Raw genomic sequence first — 18282 nt, 5'->3', positions numbered from 1 at the left:
TCACCCACCGGCCTCCGGCGCCGCTGCAACACCGCTGCTCGACAGCTCGGCGATCGCTGTGATCGCCTGTCATCGATCGGCTCGGCAGCGGGCCGGGCCGGGGCCCGGCAGCGCCCGCCCCTCGCTAGTGCGGCGGCCCCGCCCCGCGGCCGGGGAGGGAACGGGACACACGTCCCGCCCCCCCCGCCTGTTTTGCACCGTCCCGAGGCGGCCGGCGCGCCTGGTGCCGGGGCGGCGGCAGAGACGGGCGCTCCCCGCGGCTCCGGAGGAGGTGGGCCTGGCTGAGCCCCGGCCGGGCGCCGCGGTGTTCGTGCCCCCGCGGTCCCGCCGAAAGCCCCGGCGGTGCGGCGGCTGCTCCTCCCCGCCACGGCTTCGCGAGCAGCCAGGCTGGGCCCCGCCTGCCCGCCGTCCCGCGCGGGGCCGTCGCGCCTGCTCGGCCGCCTCCGCCCCGCGTAGGCGGCGCCGCGCGGGCAGCGGGAGGGGAGGGGCGGGGCGTGCCCGCGCGGCAGACAGGCGTTTCCGCCGGGCCGCGCCGCCGGCGGGGAAGTGCTCTGCGGCGCGGCGGGGCGGGGCGGAGCGGAGCGGAGCGGAGGACGCGGGTCCGGGGAGCGCGGCGCCCGTGTCGGGGCGGACGCGCGGGTGCCGCTGGGGCCGGGACCACCCGGTCCGCACCGAACCGAAGCCCGGGCGCGGGAGAGCACCGACCAGGCAAGTGTACCTCCGGCGGCTGCCCCTTCCCCTCCCCGCCCGGCGGAAGGACGGTTTCCTTCTCGTTACCTGTGGCTGAAGCGGAATTTGCGCGGTTTACGCTTCGCGGCTGACGCGGTGTCTGCCGTTCTCCGCACCGATGCTGAAAACGAGCTGGCTTTTCCGTGCCGCTGGCGGCCGGGGCGGCAGCCTGAGCGGTTCCGGGAAGGCGCCGGGCTGGCGCCGGACTTGCGCCGGCTGGCGCGGGACGGGTTGGGCGGAATTGCAATTACTGCTCCCAATGTCCCTTGGCCTTGTCGGGGTCCGGGGAGGCGGGGGAGCGGGAGGTCCCCGGGACGCGCGGGCTGCCGGGGGGCGGCGGGGAGCGCTCGCCCCAGGGCCGGTCCCCGGACATCCCGCGGGTGCCGCTCGGCTGCGGCTCCCCCCTAGGGGGAAGGGCTCTCTCGGGGCGTTGTCGCCGACAGAAGTGCTTTTCCTTCCTTGAGGCCGCTGAACTGGGGCGCTACTTTAGAAATAAGCGAAGGCAGAACGGGTTTAATTCCCGGAACGTCCCGTCCCGCGGGCAGCGAGGCCCTGCCCGGCGGGCGCGGGGGCACCGGAGCTCTTCCCGCGCTCCCTTGGAAAAGCCGTCTTAGCCGGGAGCCGGGAACGGGCCGAACCGCAGAGCTGCGCCCCGCTCTCGGGTCTCCTTCTTCAAACACGACTGCCAGCGTGTGTGGGTTCTGAGATCGCTTCAGACCAGTTTGTGCTAAACTCTCAGAACCCGGGGTTCAGAAATGGGGATCAGAAGTGAGCTGTTGTAGTCGTTTTAGTTCGGACGCTTCGTATTTTCGGCAGTTTTTGTCAACGTGTCCAAATTCAGCAGTTTCCATAGTTTCTGTCGGTTCTGAATTAGACAATACCTGAAGTTATCTTGCTGCTTGCAGACTTAGATTTGCAGTTTCTCAAATTATGTGAAAGTACTGTATTCCTTATAGGCCCAAATGACATGTTATTATGCCCTTTGCTGGCTTCTGTCATCTCAATATGAAAATACGTTGGAATGCAGAAACCTCAGCTGAAGTCAAAAATAAAAATTGACCAGTTTCAAGTGTTTTAGAGAGAACCTGTCTGCTCATTTTGAGAGGCTCTTTTCATGTTTATGAGGAGAGGCTTATCCAGATGTGCCCTGTCCTGCTCCAGAAATGCAGATATCATTTGTATGTTGTTGCATGTTGTTGCATAAAATTACATTAATGGAAAGTATCTCAAACTACACGAAGGAACTTGTGGAATGAGAATGACATTAAAATATTAGTAAAATTACTCATTTAAAAAGAATTAAAAAGAATGTCTTTCTCCTTTAAAATCCACCATTCTGAAGTTAAATTCCTTCTTTAGCAGTCATACAATGGTGCAGGAAATATTGTGCTAGATAAGCAATAATATGTGTGTTATGCCCTTTAAGATAAAAAAATGGGACAAAGCCTCCCAACTAACGAATCTGTAATCTAAGGACCTGGGCATGGGTTTGAGTTTCTGCTTACCCAATGCTTTCCACTGTAGCAGTCTCAGTAAGAAGAGACCACATTAACACAGTGGTGTATTAATTGAATGGCAAAGAAGCACATGGGAGTGGTTTACTCTTCAGTTGAGATAAAATTCAATAGTTCCCACTTTGTGTTATCTTTTGGCCCTTCATTGACCAAAGTTGCCATCCTTAATTATTGGAACTTGGAAGTATCTTCCAGTCTACCCTTTAATTTACTCCTTAACACAGTGTACAGGACTCTTTCCTCAGCTTCCAAATTCTTGTGAAAACCCACTTTGTATGAGACACCTACGCTTTTCACCATACACATACTTTGTGCAGTTGCCTCTGACAGTCATGTTGCATGTCAAAAAATAGGTATTATGATTTATGTTCCTGTAGGTCTGCCACTTTGTATAGGCACTTACAGAAAAAGAAATAAAAGCAGCAAGAAAAAAAGATGGAAATTACTCCCTCACTTTTTTCTTTTCGAATTTTGATACAAAATCAGTTGATGAACTTTTGCTTTGCTTTGCTATATACGGCTTATCTCATTTTAGTCTGCAGTTACAGCCAATGTTTTAAACCAGAAGGAATAAGACAAGATGTACTTTAATTTTTAAAAGAGCCAGTTTTAAAACAGGGAGTGGTCCTTTACCTGTACAATTGCAGCAAAGGTAAAATAAGCAGTCTTACATAGAAATTTCTGTTGCCTGTCTTTTGGGCATGAGTTACTCTTTGAGCATAACAGTTTTGCAAATTACGCCTGTAGATTAAATGTGACCCTAGTTTATTTAGAAGACCAGACCAGAAGTCATTATTGTTTTCTTGCTGGTAAATGAAATATCTTCAATCATATCATATTTTTTTTCAAGAGACAGAAATGATAAATGATCAAAGCATGTAACTTGTGCCAGTAACCACATAGACCTGCTTCTAGCCCCAATAGAGATTTCTTTCATAGCTTTGGGGAAGTCACTGATGTCTTTTACACCTTACTGTCCTCAAATATATTGGGATTACTAGGTTTGCTGTGATTTTAGTTTTCTCTATACGTGTTATATACTTTTTTAAGATTGGTATTTCATTATCTGATATAAAGAAAAACTTAACAGACAGGAAAGCTACTGTCATTTTAATTTTCTCCCTTTGCATTGGATTTATAGTCCACTATTATTAAAAAAAAAAAAGTTTGCAGTTTCATTAGAGGATGGGTTAACTCCATTTTCATCAACATGTACAGATCTTTTCTCCTGTGGGGGAGATATTTTTGCTCTGCCATCTGCTGATTCATACATGCTTATGTGATACAGGATTCTCTGCCAAAGTTTTAAGAGTTTCTTGGAACTCCCGTCATGCGACGGTATTACTTAACAATGGGCTGGAAAGCAAACGCCGCCTCTCTTGAGAATTCCAGGAAAAAGGAGGAAAAGAAGAACGATCTTTTTATGCTGGAGCAGTTTGCTCTCTTTTTTCTGAGCAGCAGCAAAGGCACTTGTGTTCTTTTCAAAAAATTTATTACTGTGCTCAGTCACATTTTGTCTGTTTCCAAAAGGTGAAGAGCTCAAAATGTGAAAAGCTCAGCTCTTGAGTAATAGTTTTCTTGAGCATTTATGAGAAATAAATCCTTCAAGTATGTCCTTTATTACTAGATGAGCAGTAACTGCCTCAGAGAAAGTCACAAAAGAGTTTCCAGTCTAATCTTCTATTTTCACTAGCAATGTTCTTATCCCTTAACCTCTAAGATTGAAATTTTCCATGTTTAATCTTTGGAAGCTTGTTTTAAAGAGTGGTCAATCATGCATGTGAGAATGGAAGAAATACAGTATCGTTAAACGTGACTTTTCTGACAAGCGCAGAAACTTGGATTATGAGGTAATTGCCTTGGAGCTGAATCTGACATATGGAAGTAAAGATTGATCATAAGGAAAGCGCTAGTACTTCTGAGTATATCGGGGGAAAAAAGTTTCTATTGCTACATTTCACAATAGTTTTGATTTATGTAGATAGTATTTATCAATAAAAGGTGTGGTGGTCCTTATTTTAAAAAAAAGTTATTTTTCTGTCCCTTAATCAACTGAGAGAGTGTCTGGCTGTTGCCTACCTTGTGTTTATTCTATTTGTATTTGACAACAAATATTCAGCAGCTGTACTTGAGAATCTTCACAGTTTGAGAGGAATTATTTCAGGGGATATGGCTTTGATAGCATGCCTTTGAGGCTGCACAGCCTTACGTGTATACAGCGCCCACATGCATACTTCCAAAAGGTCATTAAATTTTTCCTAAGCTAGTCACTTAAGTTTATACCACGGCAGAGTTGCTGATCCCTCGCCAGTTCCTTTTGTCTAGCATGCTGGTGAAACTCAAATCTGTTAGAAGTGTCAAGGGTTGTTCTGCTCCTGTAGCTGGAGCAGAGGGTATTGAACCACCATCAACAAATATGTTTCAATGGTCCCTTCTACTTCAAAATCTAAAAAAACTTCTGCAGAAAGCCCAACACCACTCTCCTGCTAAAGGAGATCTGAGGAGTTCTCTCCTCTTCACTCCATTACACAGAGAGAATCGTGAGGTTTTGAAATCAAAAATAACGTTCCACCTGGGAACTTTGCAGATGTAAGCAGAGCAACTGTAGTGCGCAGGTAGTAAGAACACTGTGTCCAGACTTGGAGATTAGAAAATAGCAAGAGCATGAGAGGGAGGGACAAAAGGGTTGTGTATTAACAGACAATGGGCTGCTGAACAGGTTTTGTCCCTCTTTATGCTGAATGCAAAGTCATGGTGGTTCCGTATTAGTTAGCATGACTTTACCTACAAATTTACCAGAATTTTAAATGCATCACATACATTTCTAGTGATATGAAAGCTGATAGCCGTATCTGATCCAGAATATGATCTTCCACGAAGTGGCTACATTGCATCAGCAAAAGAATCTTGGGGAAATAAGTTTCTGGAAAGTCTTAAATTAGTTATTTCATCTGTTTTCAGTTTACCTGCGCAGCTTTGCTATGCTTAAAGAATTCTAATATGTAAAAGCTGCCCAGTTTTCCTTCTCTGAAGTTGTGCTGGTTATGTAATGATTAGGTATGTGGTTTACAACTTCTTTCTAATTATTTACTATTTTAATGAATCTGCATTCTGTTGAAGCAAGGGTCAGAGGTCCTTGCAAAGAACTTTTTCAAGAGGATAATATTGTTATTATCTAGGGTACTGGTGATAGGACTCGGAAAATGTTTTAGTCAATAGGTCAGGCGCACTTCATTCTTAAATTCTTTCAGTCATCTGAGTGGAATCATAGGGCTTTGGTGGCATGTTGATAGTCAACGATTTGGTCTATTGCTTATCCTTTTAATATCTCATGTACTAGCAGCTTTGCTTTTCTAGTGGCTAAAAGAGTGGGTCTGCTGCCAATGTCAGTTTAGTATCCTCTGTAATTAAAACTTTGCAGAAAAGTCTTCTGGCTCATTTGTATTATCCTTATTCTTCTACACTTCTTGTTCCATGAGCAAGCTTTAGGAAGATCAGGCACTGCAAGGGATCTGAATCCTAACATCTAGCAGCGTGGTAGGAAGAACTACACCCTTACCTTAACTGGGGCACTGATGTAAACTTATAATAATGTTTTCTGTTGGCATAGCTTGTCTTACTGAACCTGGCCAGTGTCAATGATGCCAAGACTCCTAAGTGCTGCACTGCATACCCTGTGGACCCTTTTCTTTTCATATACAACAAATGAAGGTACGCTTGTCAATGTTTTAAATTATTATACTGAAGTTTTATTGACAGCATTTTCCCATGACTAATAGGCAACACTATTATCGTTAATTAACTAATATAAAATGTGTAACTTCAAATGTCAGAAATATCCATATACTGGAATAAATTCTTAGAATTTTTTTTTTCTTTTTATTGACCTTTTCCATACGAGCAATTAAAAATAGGAATTTGCAGGAAGGAGAAACTGAGGTTTGGGAAGTCATCTCCCTGCTGCCTCATTATCTAACCTCTGTTGGACACCTTGCTGCAAACAGGGTGGTCAGCAATGACCCAGGGACATCTCTGTAGAAATCCCGTAAGAGTAGAAAGCACTAGTCTCTCATTTGTTTATTTTCATAAACACCGCTATTGGGCCATGCGGGACCTGGAGGGAGCTATGCTCATGGCATGGAGCCTGTAGATCTGCTGTTAAAGGGCATCTGTCAATTTGCGTTCTCCAAAGTATGCAGAGTTATTGAGTTGGAAAATGTAGTTGGTGGGATTTGAACAAATCATGCAGGCACTTGCTGTCAGACATTAGGTGCCCTGACTTGTGCCTGTACAGGGGCAGATGACTGACATGTGATGTCCTATATGTTCTTCATACACCCTTCTTTTGGTCTGGCAGGATGCGTAGCTGCAGACCAGACAAGATATATAAAATCATGTTTTCCGACAATGCATTTTTATTCTCTGGAAAATGAATCTTACATTTTGCTTTCTGTATTTTTTAAGTTGTTCCACAGTAGTCTACAGTTTTGTTTTTTCTAAAAGCAAACCAAAATAGTTGAAAGAAAAATAGTCTGTCTCTAAAAAAGAAGGTTTATTAGCTACTTTCTTATGTACTATGAAATAGTACAATTGAATTAATGAGAAGGATCAAGGTTTGCAAGAGTGCATTGGCTGGGTCATCTGATCTCGGTAATCCCACGTTCTGTAAATGATCTTTATCAAGGTTTAATTTTACAGTTTGGGGTTTTTTCCCCCTAGTTAACTGCATGTTTTAAGTTTCTTCAGCATGGTATTCTAGTTGAGGATTAAAAAAAGAAGTCCAGTATTTCAGTTCCCTTTTTTAACTACATGAACTGAAAACAAACTCTGTGCTGTACGTGGTTTCAAAAGGAAATTCTCAAATATCTGAGGTTTTAAAAAAATACAGTGTAGCAGAGATGGAAAAGAGAGAAGGTCACAGGAAGAAAATGCAGAAGATAATTTAGACTTTAGAAAGAGATGAGGACGCTGACAGGCAAGATAAAGTAAAGCTGCTAATCATCAGAGCTTAACACAGCAGGAAGGCCTTCATTTAATTGAAGTATTCTTGAAAGTGTAAGATCATTAACACGTTGAAAAATAATGACATTCATCTTTAAAGGGCTTAAAATGTTAGTACTTCTTTTAAAAGTGCATCTTAAAGTGAAAAAAAAAAAGAAACAATAAAAATACAAATGGCAACCAAATATAAACAGCAGCAACAGGATAAATAGGTAATGTTTCTTTTAAAATAAATGAGCATGAGCAGCGTGACTGTTACAGTATTGCAGAAGTTTAATTCTTGGGTTTTTTTGAAGAATCCAGGACTATGCAGAACAAAGGGGAACTAAATGTGGTGCTGCCATCCAGAAAGGACATAAGAGTGATAGTTCTTATCTACAAGATAAATAGCTAGCCTTAGTAACTAAAACAAAGCAAAAAATTTTTTCTAAATATTTGAACACTAATGAAACCGTGAGCTGCAGTCAGTTCTAGGTTTATAACCAGTCAATATACCAGACAATTTCAATTATAATTTTTACAGAATTTTAAAATGGTTCCTTGACATTGCCGTGCATCCTCATTTGCATAAGTGAGCCTCACTAAGGTTATTGAGCTTACTCAAGTGATTAAGGACTGCTTGGTAGTCAAGTTTTGTGGGAGGCCTTTTAGAAAGGCAAGTGAAAGTGATGTGTGGATTTTAATGAGGGTGAAAGACCGTACACTGACAGTACTAAATAATTAAGTGTTTCTTTGAGTTGGGTTTTTACCGAAGTACCAGAGCAGAGGGTACAGTAGGTCCTGTTGTATGTTATGTATCATGTCCACTAAAAGGCATCTGACCATCATGTTTATTACATTTGCAGATACTGTACTGTATCAGAGTATGCAGAAGTTATATCAGAATAAATAACATAAGTGGCCTACAGAAAAGTGGAAATGTAGGAAGGATAAAACGAAATTACGTGTTCTTGACAACAGAAGTTTTGCTTGGGAGGAATAATCTGAAACTTAGGTACCCATTGGAAGGAATAAGCCTGTGAAGCAGCTGTAGCTGAAGGACAAGGACCTCACAGGATGTGAATTGTTGGCAACTTAATCTTGAATTTGCACTGTAAATGACAAGAATGGGGAGTTAGTAATGTGCTGGGCCATGTAAACAAAATTGGCCCCTGTATAATTGCCAGAGGAACCTTCTAGCAGAATCCCTTGTGAAACTATCGGAAAAATATCAATTAACAGGATTCTTAAAACCAGCCAAAGCTATGCAAAATGTTTATGGGGAATTGAGATGTAGAGCAGGAGAGAAGGATTTAGATCTGTACAACTTGTACAAGAAAAGGGAGTTACTGTTAATATTTACCAGTAACAAACATCAAAGAAGGCAAAGAATTGTCTGAGATGATAAAAGTATTAGCTACTTCTGACTGCTTCATTTAGAAATGATCACATTCCAGTACCACGTTTGGCACACTGTTAGTCCTAATAACAGCATGACATTACTGTCACAAAGCTCCTCCTCTTCTGTTCCTTGTTTCACTCGTGTGGAGTGCATTGAAATAATGGAAAATGTGGCTGGAAGGGATACCGAGGCTTGTGTATTCCATTTCCCTTTCCAGTTTTAACAAAGATATTTTGACCAATGTTTTCTGTTTTTTTTTCTTAAATACTGCCAGTGAAAGAGACTGTAAACACAAGCACTGGGAGTGCAGAGACTTTGGGCTTTTCTGTACCCTCTCAGTGCCTGGAACAATGTGACTCTCAATCTCTCCAGGTCTCCGAACACTATCATAACAATGAAAAGAAGATGGAATAGGAAATACTGAGTGAAATTAAGAAAAGGTGTATACTAGAAGGAAGCCTGTGACAGGAAGATCTTCTAGACAATGGGGAACTGCTCTGGGGAGGCAGGGAGGCAGAGGGCATGCATTTGGGAAGCTTAGAACCATTGCAGATAAAGCATGAGTACATGCCTGTAGGCAGTGATCTTAGTCTGACTCTGTTAATTACCTGCATTTTGGCTTTTGAACCTTCTGTATTAACACATGATGCTGTTTTATAATTAAATGTTGATGAGTTTTACATAGAGCTATCAGAATCAGATTTTCTGTGCGTGGAAGACTGTGTTGGATGAGTTGTGCCTTTCTATTTCAATATTACTACTGCAGACCTGCTTCCTCTTCAAGACTGTAGATGTTGTCTCCAGAAAGGTAGAGACATTTGGTGACATTGTCGTGGTTTAACCCTAGCCAGCAACTAAGCACCACGCAGCCACTCACTCACTTCCCCCCCACCCAGTGGGATGGGGGAGAAAATCGGGAAAAAGAAGCAAAACCCACGGGTTGAGATAAGAACAGTTTAATAGAACAGAAAAGAAGAAACGGATAATGATAATGATAACACTAATAAAATGACAACAGCAATAATGAAAGGATTGGAATGTACAAATGATGCGCAGTGCAATTGCTCACCACCCGCCGACCGGCACCCAGCTAGTCCCCGAGCGGCGATTCCCCGCCCCCACTTCCCAGTTCCTATACTGGATGGGACGTCACATGGTATGGAATACCCTGTTGGCCAGTTTGGGTCAGGTGCCCTGGCTGTGTCCTGTGCCAACTTCTTGTGCCCCTCCAGCTTTCTCGCTGGCTGGGCATGAGAAGCTGAAAAATCCTTGACATTAGTCTAAACACTACTAGCAGCAACTGAAAACATCGGTGTTATCAACATTCTTCTCATACTGAACTCAAAACATAGCACCGTACCAGCTACTAGGAAGACAGTTAACTCTAGTCCAGCTGAAACTAGGACAGACATGCATCTCTTTCCATTTACCCAGAATGTGAAAAATAACAATGCTTTCACTTAATTTATAGGGGGTTGGTAGCTCTGTTTAGGTGGAAAAGTTAATATTTCTGCTTAGTCCAATTTATTCTTTTGATTCTCTTGCTTCTCATTGTGTGCTGCTGCTCCCTAGTTATGGCTGCAGAACATGTACGGCAGTTTGCATGCTTCAGTGACTATGACAAAGAGCTGGTTTGTCACTGGGAAGTGACTGCACAGACGAATTGCTCCAAAGAATTCCTGCTCTACTACAGTCAGGAACTTTTTCATCATCCGATGTAAGTGTTTAATAAGATGTTACATTATCATTGTTGGAACCTCATGTATCCTGTAGCCATTATCAGCTTTGATTCCCTCCCTCTACCATGGGTTTCTGGGACAAAACATAATCCAGATTATTCTTGCGAGGAGGAAAATGGGTTGCTGCAATTAACAGCACGCTCTGTTCAGTGGTCTGCTCTTCTGCAGACCTCTCTGCACTCTTAGTACAGAGGAGTGATCAAGTCCTATTTGTAGGGGTGGTAGGGCTCTCATAAGCTTACCAACCTTCATTTCATGCGAAATTTTACCTTCAGGAGAAATCCTACCTGATTTGCCAGTGTGTAGCCTGTGTGAAAGGTGCTCTGCCCTGGAGCACAGGTGACTGATTACCTCTGCACACAGTTTAACTCTGTGTTCAAGCAAAGACTGTTGTCCCTGTTGTGCAGCAGGGCCAGTCATCATCTCCTACAGAGGAAGATGCATCTGGGCTCTCCTGTTCCTCTCCATATGATTTCTCCACCCAGATATCCAAATAACCTCACTTTGTAGTAAACCTGTTCCTATACTAGCAAGCTGTAAGCCTGCTTCTTCAGAGGTTGAAGTGTGATGAAGAGTGTTTTATTTTTTCCTCTTGGGATCAATCCTTAGCCTTTCTGTCAAGTTTTTCATTTGTGTGATACAGATATCCAAGGGGTGTTTGGGGAGGGTGGGTTGTTTGCAAGTTTGGGGGAGCTTGGTTTTGGTTTGGATTTATTTGGGCCAGACATTTCTAGGAACTAAGCTTGTTTGTCTCAGGTTTGATGAGCTCTACACATTAGGAAGCTTGATTTCATCTTTTCAAGAAATAGTGTGCCATACTCTCTAAATATCACATAATTTTCTGTCTGTGTTTCAGAAATACATGTGTCCCTGAGAACGGAAAAGACAGTTCAAGGTGCACTTGCACAATATGGCCGGATTATTTTGTATCAGGCCTCACCTATATTCTAGCTCTACAGTTCAATGGGACTGATATGTGGAATTACAGTGTTACACCAGCCCTGGTTGGTAAGAAAGTGTTTACTTTGTCACCAGGACATCTGGTTCCAGGCTTTGCAATCCCAGCTAACTCCTCATTCATGTAACTGGAACAGTTTTTCCTTATCAGAGCTGAAAAGTGCCATGCTGGCTTAAATGCAAAATCTATTTGGCTTAGAAACCTGATTCTGGAGTAGATTCTTAAGGAAAGAGTATAAACAATGGGGCAAGCAGAGGCTGATTCTTCTTCTAGCTATACCCTCTCAGCTGCCAGCCAGCAGCAGTTTGGGGGCTTAGATGTGTCCTTAGTCCGTTTTACTTTTGGCTGTAGAATTCAAGGATGAAGAGGAATGTGCTGCTTCCAGTTTCTAGAAAGACACTAGGCTATCCCTACTGAAATTTCTTCCATTCCTGTCTCTGTCGTACTCTGATTTTTCAGACTAGTTGAATCATCCCCTCTAAACAGAGATTTTTATGGTAATTGGTGTTCGGTTATAACAACCAGTGATAAAAACTTAACGAGACTGCTCTTTCACAGGACAGAGTGTAGATACAGTTTATGTCTCTCTGTAGGCACCTAGTTTGTTTAGAACAATGTGCTTGTTCATAACACTTGTCACCTCAAACACTCACAGAAATCATTCACATACCTTAGGCAGGCATTCATCTGCATCGCTGAGCTGGTTCTTTTCAGAATACTTAATTGTCGCTGCTGCTTATCAGCAGAATAAGCAGGAGCCTGCTTCAGTTTCTAAGAGAGGGGTAGCCAGGACAGCTTGGCTGCAAAGTTGTCAGAAGCTCTGTGCCTGCCCCATGGCACAGCATGCTATTGTGAGGGCACAGGTTGTGCCCATTTTTCCAGGCTGAAAGCTGCATCCAGTGCACCTCAAGGTTGAACTTGCAGTTTGTTCAGCCAGCTTGAAGATTCAGTGCTTGTGAATTAATACCTTGCAGTTGCTCTGTTTTGGCCTCTATATGCTTGTGCTACAGCATAGTGGAAAGGGCTAAATGCATTGACTGCGATGAGATTCTGGTCTCTGGTGAATGTTTGTCTCTCTGCTTCTCTCCATCAGTGCTTTGCCATTGTCTTGTTCTCCTTAATTGTATTTTTTAACATACAGTTAAGCCAAGGGCCCCCCAAAATCTTGCCATTGAGAAAGTTGAAAATGGTAATTTCATTCTGAGCTGGGAGGAGAGCTACTCTCCTCCTTCCATGCTCTCTGGACAGCCGGTCATCTATGAAGTGAAATACTGGAGGAAGCAGCACCCGACAGAGGTAAGAGACAGTTAGTCTCTTCATTTTCTGTCTCTCTGGAGCTTTCAGGTTTAAAAAGTCCTCCGAAAAGTCTTGAAACCATTTCATGAATAATGGTGTAAGGGCCAGCAAGGGCAAGTCCCACAATGTTCTTGATCACACAATTGCCACAGGTCACATTGCCCCATGGTGCTTCAGCTGGGCTTTAAAGGATTGAAACTCTTCTGACTGCCACCCCAAAATGCTCTGCTCTTCACAGTAGACAGGGCAGAGATTGAAAATAAAATGCTTTTGTTCCCTGAACTTCATTTGCTCCTTAGACATCAGAAAGCTGGAGTCAGTTCATGACTCTGTGGCACACTTGAGGCATTTCAGACACCCTTTTGAACAATCCAGCACTTCAGAGCTGGGCTTCTTCTGGAAGGGGAAGAACATGCATGGTGGCATGTTGCAAATACCACCCGCTTATGACAACAAAATGCAGTATCACACATACCAGTTTAGGTATACAGTCATTCCTTTGCTCATTTGTGAAAGGTCGCTGAAACACGTAACACTATTGTTATTTAATTGCTGTCACTAACCCTTCACCTCATAAAGAAATCAAAGTGAACTTTCTCACTTCCTTTTCAGGTTTCTGTAAAAGCAATTAACTACCAGGCAAAAAGCTTTGAAATTACTGCAAGCTCCTTGAGGAGAGGCTATGATTATGTCGCAAGTGTAAGGTGTAACTATACAGACTACCCGGCCAACTGGAGTGAATGGAGTGAAGAAGTTGAATTTCACTATGGTAAGTATTGTAACAAATAGCAGCTTGATAAAAGGATGGTACAGTTTTATAAACCGTATCATGGATATATCCCCACTGCTCTCCTCTTAGAGGAGAGTTATGGAATCATCATCTGCATCCTTTTGAATGTATTGTGGATACATCTGTAATGGCTTCCAAAGAGACTAAACATAAAAAGCAACTCCTGGGCAAATTAAGGAAGATAAGACCAAGGAAGTTGGATTGTTTAGCCTTGTGAAAAAAAGGCTGAAAGGGGATGTGTTTATTCTCTATAAATATTTTACGAAGTAGACACCAGGGAAGGAGAAGAGATATTTAAACTAAAGAACAACATTGATGTAAGAGCAAGTGGGTGTAAGTGAACAAGAGCTATTTAGGCTGCAAATTAAGCAATACTTTAACCATCAGAGGGCTGAGGGTTTATAAAAATCTCCAAAGAGCAACAGAGAGGGCAAGAAGCATAGCTGCACTACGGTGGGGATGATAATGCCATTCTAGGGACTGTGTGACAGGTTTGTCCCCAAGAGCTGACAAATGGCTTCACAGTACATGTTGGCTCTCCCAGCTCCTAATACTCACAGCAACGGACTGCAGTACCTGCATTGATCTTTCAGACACGCCACACACCATCACCACTGGTAGCTGTATATGTTCTGTTGTTTGTCTGCTGGAGGCTTTATTTTACATTCTCTGAAGGAGTATTTTTTTAAGGTGCAAAAGAAGAGCAATGAATTTGGTATTGCCAGTACTTGGATTTATATGCACATACACATGTAAATGTGTATGTTTATTTAACAGATTACCAAGTAACAGCTGAAGACATTCTGCAGATGGCTGTTCCTGTATCCTGCATACTGATCATGGCAGTATCTGTAACTTGTTACTTCTGTTTTACCAAGTATGTATCATACTGTTCACAGGTTTTATAGACTAGCAGTTTGCACAGATACCAGTATTGCTATTGATTAGCTGAATGTCTAGTAGTACAGGAATCTAATGTTTTGGTTTTCCGCAGCACCTTTATCTTGCTATAAGCAAAGCTTTTATGAACACGAATCAGTTGCACTCTGTCATTTTCTGAATAGATAACTGAATATTCGCTATTAATCTTACTAGAATGGGCCGCTTGTAGCATCCAAAACAGGCTGCAGTTACGGGGTTTGTCAGTTTTGGACCCCAGCCTTTGCTGGAGTTCCAGTAATGATGGTTAAATATCTGTATTTCTTTTAAAATTTTTTTTAGTGGTAATGTGAAAGTGGGATCCTGTCTGGTTTGCACACTGTTTCAAACATGATTAGAAGAACATGTGACTGTGGTTGTGCGGAGCAGTCATGCACCGAACATATAAACATCGTAGCACTAGTTTAATGAAAAGCAGCCCTTGGAGATGCACAGAACAAGCACTTCCTGTTGCTGCAGTGCAGATGGCTGAGAGGGAGAGAAGAGCAGAAGAGGGAAGTGTACACTGGTAAAGCCAAAATGCAGTCAAAGCAAACAATTTTAATGCTTCCCTTGCAGAGTGAAGAAAGAATGGTGGGATCAAATCCCAAATCCAGCAAAGAGCCATTTGGTTGTAAAAAATGTCAAGGTAATTTAAAGGCTTTGCAAAAAATACCTTTTCCTGATCACTGGAAGTAGAATATGTAATAAGTGCTATTGTCTGGCTAGTGCAGGGGATACTAAACACAATTCACGTGTCCTAAATCTCATTTGTATCTTTATTAGTTTTCAGTTTTGTGCTACATTGATGAAATTAAGTTCCCTTTCCATGACTTAAAGCAGAGTCATATGGAAAATCAAATGTAAGTAAGATAAAGGGAATCACACACACACCCCCCTCTTTACAGTACAAAATAGTTTCCTATTACATAAACATTAACTGTCCTTTCCTTTTGACTTCCAAAAACAGAAGTTGCAAGAACTGTCTGGCTCAAAGTAATATCAGAAGTGTTGAGAAATCTTCCAGTTGCCACAGCAAGCCTGGAGACTGGTTTCCAAAAGGCAGCAGTGCAGTTTTAACACCTGAGACTGTTCTGGTTGAAGAGTCTGTAGAAATCTGTGAATGTTTAACAGACATTGAGGCTGAGAGCCAGGAAGAGACTAGTGACCAGATCACCATGTTTGAGCCTTGTGAGAGCAGCGTCAGTGCTTTCAGAGAGCACGCTGAACACAATGATGCACTAGCTAGCATGTTTATTGAGCTCCTGGCAGATGAAAACAACGTGCAAGACAATAAAGAGCCAGACGTCATCACAGGTGAGAATAAAACCTTTGAGAAACTTGAGTCAGAAAATCCATCACAGCAAAACCCAAAGGAAAGTGCAGCCAAGAGTCAGCAGCCATGTCATACAGTCTCCCTTTTCACCAAAGCCTCTCAAGATGACTACAATTGTAGTACAGCCAGCAAGAAGTCAGAACAATCAGAAGAATCCTTTGAATCTGGCTATCAGAGCTCCAGCATAAATTCTGCTTCTCTGGATGCAAGAGATCTTCAACATATGGTTCATCAAAGCCTTTTTCCATGCAGTTCTGAAAGTCAGCATGACTCATGTGCCCTGAGCCAGGAGTCTCCAAATAAACCATCCTTTGGGACCAAAAAAGACAGAATAAGCAACGCTGCACACGAGAGTTTTGATACCCTTATGTCTCCATCCATGGGGCTGTGTAGCTCTGCATACAAGAGCTGTGACAGCCCTTTGTCTCCATCTGTGGAGCCCTGTGGTTCTGCCTATAAGAGCTGTGACACCCTTATGTCTCCAGTGGTAGAGCCCTGTGGTTCTCCCTACAAGAGCTGTGACAGCCTTATGTCTCCATCTGTGGAGCCCTGTGGTTCTGCCTATAAGAGCTGTGACACCCTTATGTCTCCAGTGGTAGAGCCCTGTGGTTCTCCCTACAAGAGCTGTGACAGCCTTATGTCTCCATCTGTAGAGCCCTGTGGTTCTGCATACAAGAGCTTTGATATTCTTGTGTCTACATTCAAGGAACCAAGTAGCTCTGCATATAAGAGCTTTGATACCCTTATGTCTCAGTCTATGGCTAACAGTAGCCTGACTCTGTGTTTTGAAAATGTGTGCTCCTCACCACCTTTGACACAGTTTGCAGAGACACCAGAACTTAGCTGCAGAGGTCAAATTTTTCGACCCCCTAGCAATCAGACACGTTACACCAACTACAGATCTCCCTGCACTGAGCTTGATTTTCAAAATGCCTGTTCAGAACATACTAATTTTCCATCTTTCTCCATACATGCAAATGATAGTGCTTCAGGTTTCCTACCAGAGGAAGAAATACATAAGCAAGTAACATACCAAAATGTTCAAAAGAAAGCCAATATAATTTCTTGCCCCATTGGACCTCAACCATCTGGTTATCAACCTTTTGATAATGTAGTTAAATGTAATGGTACGTACTGTGACAATGACAGTGAGGTTATCTCTAGGTCACTGTATGAACCCTTCATTTGTCTTTTGTGCAACAACCTGAGAGAAACACCTCCAGATACCATAATCTGTGAACCTGACCAGAGGACAGATAACCACGTATGTTTGATTGTACAGGGTTTTGACTGCAGCACTGTTCCAGGTTTGGCCTCTAGTGAGAATGTCACACAGACCAGTGATGGCAGCCTTTGGATCATCAACTCTAATGAGCTGTCTAGTGATACCAAAGATGAAAATACCAGCAGGGACAAACAGCTATTGCATTTGTTAGAACTGAGGTGTCAAGATTTTAGCAGCAGAGAAAGAACTATAAGGGGCACAAAATGCAACAGCTTTAACTATACTGGTAAAGGAATGCAAGAGAGCAGCAGTAACAGACTAAATACTGACTGTCACTGCCACACGCACAACCACTTGAGGAAACCTGGAAATGCAGGGGAAAATAAAGAGGTGATAAAGCATGGGGTAGGCAGGAGGTGTGGCTCAGCAGCTAGCTTACCAGAAGAATCACTGGACAGCATTGGGCTAAACTTAGAAAGAAAAACTGCAGAGCCCCTGGAGCTCCTGGTCTCAGGCAAGTTGTCACCTCCTCTTTTTGTGGATAACTCCTGTCCTTCTGATTCTCACAGCATTCACAGTGAGGGTTCCAGACTGGCACCTGCAGTTAAAAAAAGACCAGTAGAACTGTTGAGGGAAAACAACAGGAAGAATGAGAAAAAAATGAAACTTGTACAAGCCCTCGCCCAGGAGGACAACTGCTACATGAAGGTAGCCTAGCCACACTTGCCAAGACTGAACCAAATGTGTCATGGGAAATAAACCATGTGGCAAATTGAAATGCTGCTTGTTCTTCCCGTCTTGCCTGAAGTGAGGGCTGCTGCAGTTCAGACATGGATTCAGTGGGTTGTAACACTCACGCCTGCTGCAGGGCTGGCAGTCGGTATGTGATGCAGGCTGCTGGGGGACAGTAGGGGTTAGCACCGAACAATTGCAGCTACAACTCTATCAGGGGGGCAAAGCTGGAGCTCAAGTTTCTCTGGCCTCGATTGTTCTCTAAAAGTAAGCAGCAGCTGCATAAAGGAGGAGTTCTTAGTACACCTCCTGTGGTTATTGCCCTGGCCCTGTATGTTGCTCGGGAAGCACACAAAGGTGATGTGGAGGATGCTGACATGCCTGGAAGTGGGACGTAGGTGCAGGTCAAAGGGGAAGTGACTGACTTGCGCTGACAGCATCACACAGCTCCCATAATTTATTTGAGGGAGAGGAGGAGGGAGGTCCTGTGTGCCTAGCCCCAGCATGGGTTATATGTTTGTATACTTGTTCAATCAAGACCTGAAATAAAGATTACTGTCATTTGGGCTTAAGCAATGCTATTGTTGATGATTAGTTTCTTATTCTGTAGAAGCAAGCAGAGTTATTTCATACTTCTACAGCTGTAAATGGAAGCAGACATTT

General features: G+C 43.3%; 1 protein-coding gene across 6 annotated transcripts; it reads left to right on the top strand.

Annotated features, from left to right (window-relative positions):
• Window positions 1–562: 562 nt before the first annotated feature.
• IL4R (interleukin 4 receptor) lies at window positions 563–18191 on the top strand. 6 transcript variants are annotated; one of them, XM_041120177.1, is made up of 10 exons: window positions 568–708; window positions 5854–5954; window positions 10198–10342; window positions 11221–11372; window positions 12464–12618; window positions 13231–13387; window positions 14186–14285; window positions 14906–14975; window positions 15113–15189; window positions 15297–18191. In XM_041120177.1, the coding sequence occupies exons 2-10, from the start codon at window positions 5882–5884 to the stop codon at window positions 17602–17604; spliced, it is 3237 nt and encodes a 1078-aa protein (XP_040976111.1). In that variant the 5' UTR covers window positions 568–708; window positions 5854–5881; the 3' UTR covers window positions 17605–18191. The 6 variants fall into 6 exon arrangements, with proteins under 6 accessions (XP_040976115.1, XP_040976111.1, XP_029857641.1 ...); XM_030001781.2 differs by having other exon boundaries at window positions 568–712; window positions 5839–5954; XM_041120181.1 differs by lacking the exons at window positions 14186–14285; window positions 14906–14975; window positions 15113–15189; window positions 15297–18191 and adding an exon at window positions 12918–13101 and having other exon boundaries at window positions 563–712; window positions 5839–5954; window positions 13231–13317.
• Window positions 18192–18282: the final 91 nt, after the last annotated feature.

Source organism: Aquila chrysaetos, chromosome 25 (assembly GCF_900496995.4).
Source record: "Aquila chrysaetos chrysaetos chromosome 25, bAquChr1.4, whole genome shotgun sequence".
Taxonomy (NCBI): Eukaryota; Metazoa; Chordata; class Aves; order Accipitriformes; family Accipitridae; genus Aquila; species Aquila chrysaetos.
This window is presented reverse-complemented; position numbering and strand designations above follow the sequence as displayed.

Excerpts from the sequence above, each read along its gene's own strand:
- IL4R (XM_041120177.1), top strand. The coding sequence starts at position 5,882 with ATGATGCCAAGACTCCTAAGTGCTGCACTGCATACCCTGTGGACCCTT. Across the intron at positions 12,619-13,230 it reads GGAAGCAGCACCCGACAGAG|GTTTCTGTAAAAGCAATTAA; the intron begins GTAAGAGACAGT and ends CTTCCTTTTCAG. Across the intron at positions 13,388-14,185 it reads AGAAGTTGAATTTCACTATG|ATTACCAAGTAACAGCTGAA; the intron begins GTAAGTATTGTA and ends TTTATTTAACAG.